The 8,999-nt window shown below is 34.8% G+C and overlaps 1 protein-coding gene across 1 annotated transcript; it reads left to right on the top strand.

The window, feature by feature from the left end:
- Positions 1–3,073: 3,073 nt before the first annotated feature.
- On the top strand, positions 3,074–7,066 carry LOC111052323 (KRAB-A domain-containing protein 2-like). Its single transcript, XM_022338965.2, has one exon. It carries the CDS (start codon positions 5,204–5,206, stop codon positions 7,064–7,066), a length of 1,863 nt encoding a protein of 620 aa, XP_022194657.2. The 5' UTR covers positions 3,074–5,203.
- The last annotated feature ends 1,933 nt before the right edge of the window (positions 7,067–8,999 follow it).

Genomic DNA, 8,999 nt, shown 5'->3' with positions numbered 1-8,999 from the left:
ATTCTTGGTTTCAGTCACAACTATCTGTCGGTGACAAAAAGTCAACTTGGAAAAACGTTATGCATGGAGTACCAGAAGGTTCAATTTTAGGCCCTCTCCTCTTCACTTTGTATGCTAATGACCTCTCTTCCATTATCAAATTATCCAGTTTCCATACTTATGGAGATGACCTTCAAATCTATTTAAGCTGTCCCATAACAAAAATTAATGAAACAGTTGGAATAATGAATCAGGATATCAATTCAATAGTGGAATGGACAAAGAAAAATGGCCTTAAGCTTAATCCCATCAAAACACAACCCATTATAATTGGATATTCTCGTCTTATAAACAATATTGACCTTGAATCGATTCACAAAATTAGTGTAGATGGTAATGACATTCCTTACTGTAGCTCAGTTAAAAATTTAGGCATTACTATGAATAATACTCTTGACTGGTCAGAACAAGTGAACAAAACTTGTAAAAAGGTATTCTCAGCCATGCATGCATTGAAGAAAATGCACGATATCCTCCCTAGAAACATAAAATTATTATTGGTTCAATCTCTCATCTTCCCACATTTAATGTATTGTAATTCTGTTCTTAACGATATGCAAGTCACTCTGAATGATAAACTACAGCGTTGCCAAAATTATTGTCTACATTTCGTCTACTCTCTCCAATGCCATGATCATATCACCCCAGCCCACATTGCTAGTTCAACATTAAAGCTTCCCGATCAAAGGCTTGTTAGAGATATCTTGAAATACGGTAATCCGAACTATCTTAAAGATGATTTCAAATTTGTCTCTGAAGGTAGGAGGATAGATGCTTCACATACTAGAACCAGAGGAAGTACTTTAAGGATAACCAATCATCGAACTACTATTTTCACAAAATCCTTCTTAGTCAGTGCCTGTCATGCATGGAATACACTTCCTGTTTCTATCAGGTCTATCGAGAGCCGAGCGAGCTTCATCCTGACTTTAAAAAAACATCTTTTGGAACAAATGACTGAAACTGTCTGGCCTTAGAACGATCACATGACAACCATCCCTCACCCATTCCACCAATATAAACCTTTAAGCCTGTTATAGAACGAATTGTATATATATATATATATATATATATTATATATATATATATATATATATATATATATATATTATATAAACTCATGTTATTTCAATTATCCCCTGCATACTACTGTATATTACTGAAAGTTGATAACACTGATCTACTTTCAGCCTACTTCATTTTATTAATCAATTATTTGATCTTATCTACCTATATAGTTATTTTACTTTATCAATTTTCTGGTTTTCTCTTAAATATTCATATTGATTAAAACTTTTACAACATTTCCATTAATAAATAAATCCTTAGTTTATAATTAGCTTATTTTTTATACTTTGTAAAATTTGTTGAATAATTAGCATCACTGTCATTTAATGTAAATTAGTGTATAAGCCAGTAATTATTGTAACATACATAAATAAAGAAATCTAATCTGATAATAGATAGTAAACACAAACTAGAGTTTGGAGAGTGGTATCTCTCTAACTAGTAGACAAAAACTAGAGTTTGTAGAATAGTATCTCTCTGATCGATAGTAGAGACAAAATCTTGAGAATGCCAGTTTGTCGTTGCATGCAACTCCAAACTGGCACTCCTGAGATTTTGTCACTGAATGACAAAGTTGCACACTGTCAAACTGGGCTGCATTCCTTAGAGTGCCAGTTTGGCGGTGCATGCAACAACAAACTGGCACTCCTGAGATTTTGTCACTAAACGACAAAGTTGCACGCCATCAAACTGGGCTGCATTCCTTAGAGTGCCAGTTTGGCGGTGCATGCAATGACAAACTGGCACTCCTAAGATTTTGTCACAAGACGACAAAGTTGCACGCCGTCAAACTGGGCTGCATTCCTTAGAGTGCCAGTTTGGCGGTGCATGCAATGACAAACTGGCACTCCTAAGATTTTGTCACAAGATGACAAAGTTGCACGCCGTCAAACTGGGCTGCATTCCTTAGAGTGCCAGTTTGGCGGTGCATGCAATGACAAACTGGGCTGGAAAACCAGCCCAGTTTGTCGTCAGCCCACTTTGTCGCCAGCCCAGTTTGACCCGCTCCCTGCATGTCATGGTTGGAAACCTTATAAATAGGTAAGGTATTTAACACCAGGTCTGGTGCTATTTTTTAAAAATCATAAAATAAGAGTTAATTTATTTATTCGAGTGAGTAAATCATTGCTTCATAGTTATTGGTTTTAGTATGAACGATATTGGGTAGGATATGAGGTTACAATAAAAATTCGTAAAAGATAGACATTCCAATTATAAATATTATAAAAATATTATTAAATAGATTTTATCAAGAGTAATAGACTTATAATTGAATAATTTATTTTCATAATCTGAATAGTACATGAAAATAGCTAAGCCGTTGGGTTGGTCAAGCTGGTTATCAATGGTATATTTGGTTTTTCTCTATATTGAGGTAAGTCATAACATCTCACCTAACGTTCATGATCGGAGTGTGTGCGGAGCATGTTCAAGGCACGTATATCTGTACGCTTGTTTTGAAAAAGTCTAGAGGATTGAGATCAGGTGACCTTGCAGGCGATGCATCTGGGGCTCCTCGACCATCCATCTGTTTGGATAGGCTATGCTTCATTTAAAAATTCTCTTACTTGTAATGTGTAATGAGCTGGAGCTCAATCCTGCTTGAACCACATTTTGTTGGGTATGTTGGCACATCTTTGAGTAACTCATACAGATCAGTCATCAAGAAATGTAAATAATTTTCAACATTGACGTATCAGGTAAAAAACGAATAAAAATTTCATCACCCAGAATAGCAGCCCATACGTTTATAGAAAACTGATATTGGTGACAGTTCTCTAACACCAAAATCCAAGGCTAGTTCTCTAGTACTTCTTCCAGGATGATTCTCTATTTCATCCTCCAATTCAGCTGTACACGTTGTACGTGGCCATCCTGATCTACCAACTTTACCAGGTTTTAAGGTTTCCATCTTGCTTAGCCTTCTATGAATGGAAGAAACATTTTATAAGTTGGTAAATTTTCTTGAAATCAGATATTCTTTTATTAAAAGCAAAAAAATGAGATATCAGCAATTTTTACATTGACAAAAGCAAACTTTATTGACAGAAAATGACTTAAACAATATAAATAAGTAAACAAAAGCTTTATCACCGCTCCCTCTCAACAATTTGACTACCGAAGTTATGTAAATTAACATCACAACTATTGTAATAAATTATATTTTTACCATTCGAGAAAATAGTACATACAATTTTACATATATGTTAAGTGATCTTTTCGATGAAACAGGTTTAAATTGGCACATCAATTTTCAAGGACTATTGATACTTTAAAAATAAAGAACTTTAATAATACATTTGGAAATATGACAAAATTGACAATTTTAAATTTGGTTAAATTAAAAATATCATGAATTAGGAGAGAAAATATCTTATCAAAGTTGGATAATTCTATTAACGAATTGTAGGACTGGTTATAACGTTGAAAGATAATGAACTACTTATATCAAATCATCAAAATCGTCAAGTATCAACAAACTTAATATCCAATTCATGTTCAATTCTCAATAATTTTGAACTTTGGTCCAATTAAAATTCTTTGGCTTTCTAATAGGAGATATGCTTGACATATTGCAACTAATCATTTCATTCATAATTAAATTTGGTAAGCTTTAAGATATATGAATGAGATACTATCTGTGAAAGTAACTAGTGTCAATTTTTTATAGGATAAACGAATACAGGATACCTATATCACCACTTCTCAAATTCTGCCAGGATTGAATCTAATTTTTTAATAACAACAACCAGTTAATTAGAGCTATTCAAGTTTAGAATTGAAATTAATATGATGTATATTGCTCTTTCTCCTGTAAAAGCAGATCAGGCTTAATTGAAAAACACAATTTTACTCGCACTAGAAAAATTTCAAGAATGTTAGAGATTACAATCAAGATATTAAAAAGTATTGAAAAAATTCCAAATAAAGAGTAGAATTACTTTATTAGAAAATACTGTAGTTTTAAACAATATTGATTGGCAGGTAAATTTTATAGACAATATTTAATGAACTAAAGCTATCACTCTTTTTTCACAAAACACAGAATTCCAATTCTTCTCTAATATCGGTATGCTGTATGTTGAAACTGAAAAAAAGAAAAACACATTTCACAGCATCTTGCATTGAATGCCTATTACGCTTCAGCTCAATATAAATCCTACAACATTCAGCTATTACAAACTAATAAATTAACATTATAAAAAAATAACTATCATTAAACAATAAGTACGGTAGATATAATTCGGAGTTTAAGGACTTATCAGTAAATGAAGTGGATACTGATACTAATTGACCGAACATAGTGAGGTCTATGTTTTAACTCGGATTTTTTTTGTCTGTCTGTATGTAACGCGATTATGGCCAAACGCGTTGATAGAATTCGATGAGATTTGGGAGGAATATTCCTTTTTCAAATGTGTGTCAATATATACACAAGGTTTTCTGAAATTTTGCATTTTAAGGATAATATGAAAAGAAAAGGAATTCCTCCATACTCTGATATAACTATATAAATAATCTGCTTTGGAGAAAGGATCAATCAGACTATAGAACTATTCATAATCAATCAGCTGACAAGTGGATTATTCATTGTATGTGTTACCGGCAAAGTACGAAATCAGGCATTGTATAGAATGACTAGGCATTATATACAATGCCTAAACCGGGGCAGGTAAAGTATGAAATATCGCACATTATATACTTTGCCTAGTCATTCTATAGAATGCCCGCAGGCGCATCAGGCAAAGTATGAAAACACTACTGTTTCAAGTCTCAACGTGTTTACTGCTGTGTTGCCACTCTTCGCACGCCTAGCCTCAGTCCCAAAGCTACTGCTGTGTTGCCACTCTTTGCACGCCTAGCCTCGGTCCCAAAGCTACTGCTGTGTTGCCACTCTTTGCACGCCTAGCCTCGGTCCCAAAGCTACTGCTGTGTTGCCACTCTTTGCACGCCTAGCCTCGGTCCCAAAGCTACTGCTGTGTTGCCACTCTTTGCACGCCTAACCTCAGTCCCAAAGCTACTGCTGTGTTGTGCGGACGTACTGTATAGTGTCAGTGTATAGTGACATTACTCTCCTACTATATTGTTTATCGCTATGGAGCAAACGGATTCTGTTGCTGTTGATCGGCTGTCAACAATGAAGAATCGGTTTACGGCTGAGCTAGTCAAGTTGCGCGAAGGCAGTGCCAAAAATTGTGTGTGTTTAACTGAAGATGACTATGAAAAACTAGTGTTAGAAGTCCAAGACGCAAAGAATAAGCAAAAAAAGGAGCCTCATGACTACTGGTTACTAAATAGGTATGACGTAATGATAGTCGAAAATGTTAAAAAACTAATTTATCCGTTGAGACCTGGAGATAATTCTGTAAAGTTTTACATCCACGACTATGATCTTTTTTCTATCCTCCATGAAACCCATTCGTCTATTGGTCATGGAGGAAGAGATAGAATGTTAAAGGAGATAAATAACAAGTACAAAAATGTTACACGTCATGATATTGAGCTGTATAATAGTTTGTGCGAGCTATGCCAAAAGAAGCAGAAGGGTTCTAAGAAAGGACTCGTAGTCAAGCCAATAATTTCATCTGAGTTTAACTCTCGTTGCCAGGTGGATTTAATAGATTTCCAATCACAACCGGACAGGGATTTTAAGTTCATAATGGTATACCAGGATCATTTGACTAAATTTGTGATTCTAAAGCCACTCAAAACCAAAACTGCAGAAGAAGTAGCTTACAACCTCGTTGATATTTTTACTATGATTGGAGCACCATCTATTTTGCAGTCAGACAATGGAAGGGAATTTTCAAACAAAATAGTATCCAGTTTAAAAGGGTATTGGCCTTTGTTAAAAATTGTCCATGGTAAGCCACGTCATTCTCAAAGTCAGGGTAGTGTTGAGCGTGCAAACCAAGATATCGAAAATATGTTATCAACATGGATGCAGGATGAACAAACAAACCATTGGAGTGAAGGGTTGAAGTTTGTTCAGCTCATGAAAAATAGGGCCTTTCACTCTGGAATTAAAAGAACCCCCTACGAGGCTCTATTTGGTTGCAAGGTAAAAGTAGGCCTCACAACATCTTCTCTTCCGCAAGAAATATTAGACACCATCCTGAGTGAAGAAGACTTAGAGAGAGTGACGAATGACTTGAAGACATCACTAGGAGATTCACCACATAACATGGACACTGACGCCATGTCATCTTCAGAAAAAAATGATACAGCGTCAGAAGCTGAACATGTTCATAATAAGCACACAACCGATGAGACAAACTTGACAACAAACGACGAAATCCCATCTGATACCCAAAACACGTGTAATATCTGTTCCCTGAGTGTGAATGAAAAACATAGGTGTGCTATGTGTCTTTGCGATATTCATATTTCTTGTGGTAATTTAGTCCAGGTGAACAAGGACAACAATGATGACAGTGTTGGAAACACTGAAGAAACATTATTACGTCCATTGTGTTGCAGCAAAGAAAATATCGCTAATGAAAGGAAAAGGTCAAAAGAGCATCTCGAAAAACAAGCGAAAAAAATGAAAACTCTTTCAGACCAAAAGTTTCCGCCAGCTGCTAATGGATCCACTGTTTGTGTTCCAATCCCAGAAGTTGATAAGGGAAAAGGTGATTTAAGAAATGTCTTAGCTGTAGTAATGGAAGTCACAGAAGATGGTTTTTATAAGCTGGGTACTAAAAACGGTATTTTGAAACAGTTATACTCAAGGTCCCAATTTACTGTCTGCAAGAACAACTTTATCAGAGCTGAAGATGTTCCGGAGCTGAAAACTGGACTTTGTTCTGCTGCAAATGCCCAGTCATGTGGAAGTGGCCAAGGTTTTGTAAAATGCACCTGTAAAACAAAATGCCAAACAAAAAAATGTGCTTGTGTGAAAAACAATAGACAGTGTAATTCAAAGTGTCATAGCGCTCTTCCCTGCTGTAACAAATAATAAGTGGAAATGAAAGTGAATTCTAAAATTAATTTAGATATTAATTTTTTATAAACTGTAAAAGTTTCAACTCAAAATTTATTCTTTACTCCAGTTGTATGATCAAGCAGGATAAGAAGAAACAGAAAGTTGACTGTGTGAAAGTTGTAAACAATGTGTGGGAATACTCTATTCCTCTGTCAAGTGTAAGGATTAGAGTATGTAGAAGTCTACTGCTGAAACTATTTCAAATTTCAGAGAAACGCATCAGAGTGGTACAGGCTAAAGGTATTAAAGGGTTACAGAGTTTTTCAGACAATAGGGGCAAACACTCAAATAGGCCCAATAAAATAGATTCTACAGTGTGGGATATGGTTGATGAGCATCTGCAGTCTATACCACATTAGAAATCCCATTACAGTCCAGGTAAATCCAACAGATTATATTTTGAGAATTCATCACTGAATATAAGGTGCTATTCGATTTGTTCAAAGACTTTTATTTGAAAAAAACTGGAAGACAAGTGAAAATGAAATATGCCTCTTACTTCAAATATTTCCATAACAATACAATGTACACGTTCAAAAAACCGCGTTCAGATGTGTGTAATGTAACTTATGCTTTCAATATGAGCAGCAGTTGAAATGTAACCATGATAATAGTGTTATAAAAACAAAGCTTGAACTCCATCAAAAAAGGGTAGCTGCTCATAAAAGTATGAAACAAGCTCTGCAAGAACAATGAAAAGAAGGTGAATCACAATGTTTGGTTATAGAGTTTGACTATGGACAGAACTTGCCAGCTCCAAAACTCAGTGTAACTGCGCAGTTCTACAAGAGGCTGCTGTGGATAAATATCTTCAATATTCACTGTCATAATGATGGATCTTCGATAATGTGTTGTTTTCCAGAAACAGCATCAAAGAAAAATCCGGACACAGTTGTATCCTGCTTGTATCACTTTATTATGGAGAAAATGAATAGTAAAACATATTCTGAGATTGTTTTCATGTCAGATAATGCTGGTGGTCAGAATAAAAACATTACCATGGTTCGGTTCTGTACATTCCTTGCCAATTTGCTTAAGGTTCAAATATCACATGTATTTCCTATACGTGGTCACAGCTATGAAACTTTGGGTTCTACCCTTAAAAACTGAAGAATATTGAAACTATTTTCACTGGTGAAGACTACATATCATTGATTGAGAAATACTTCAGAGTTGTGCGGTGTGATTCTACGATTCTTAAGCAATGGGGAGACTTCCTTAAACTATTCACACTGCCTAAGCCAAGTGCAAGAGGATTTAACTTCACTATTCAATCGTATGTTAGACTAAAGTTTAATCATCAAGGAACTGTTATGGTTTCATCTAGCTATGCAGGAAACTACATTCCTTTCAAGTTTTTGAAGAAAGATGCAGTTATGGGAAATATTCAATGTGTAAACAAGAACCCCATCAAGGAAGCAAAAAAGAATGATATTCGTAGTTTGTATTGTTTCCTTCAGAATCATCATGTTCAGTGGTTTGAAAAAGTGTTGGGTGATATTGTTGAACATCAAGTTATGAGAGATTCTGAAGATGAAGTGAATGAATCCCAGTCAGTCAGAAGAAGAACAGTCATCGTTGGAAAATGAATATGGACATAAACTGGATGAAATGATGAATATGTAAAAAATAATATGTTAAAGATAAATATGACATAGAATGTATTATCTTACTTTCTTAATTTTAAATAAATAATTGAAATTATTACTTTTTCACTCTAAATCCAATTTTATGCAAAAAGGGCGTCCTCAAGCATTTTTAAAAACTATTATTTCAGAATTATTAATCCTGATTGCAATTACATTTTTACTTTCCTTGCCCTATTACCATAGGTAAGGAAAGTATTGCTTTCCAAAGAAAATTAAGGTACCCCAATTTCTAAATTTCTATACGTTTCAAGGTCCCC

This window comes from Nilaparvata lugens, chromosome 5 (genome assembly GCF_014356525.2).
Source record: "Nilaparvata lugens isolate BPH chromosome 5, ASM1435652v1, whole genome shotgun sequence".
NCBI lineage: Eukaryota > Metazoa > Arthropoda > Insecta > Hemiptera > Delphacidae > Nilaparvata > Nilaparvata lugens.
The sequence above is the reverse complement of the archived record's forward strand: the minus strand, read 5'-3'. Positions and strand labels throughout refer to the sequence as shown.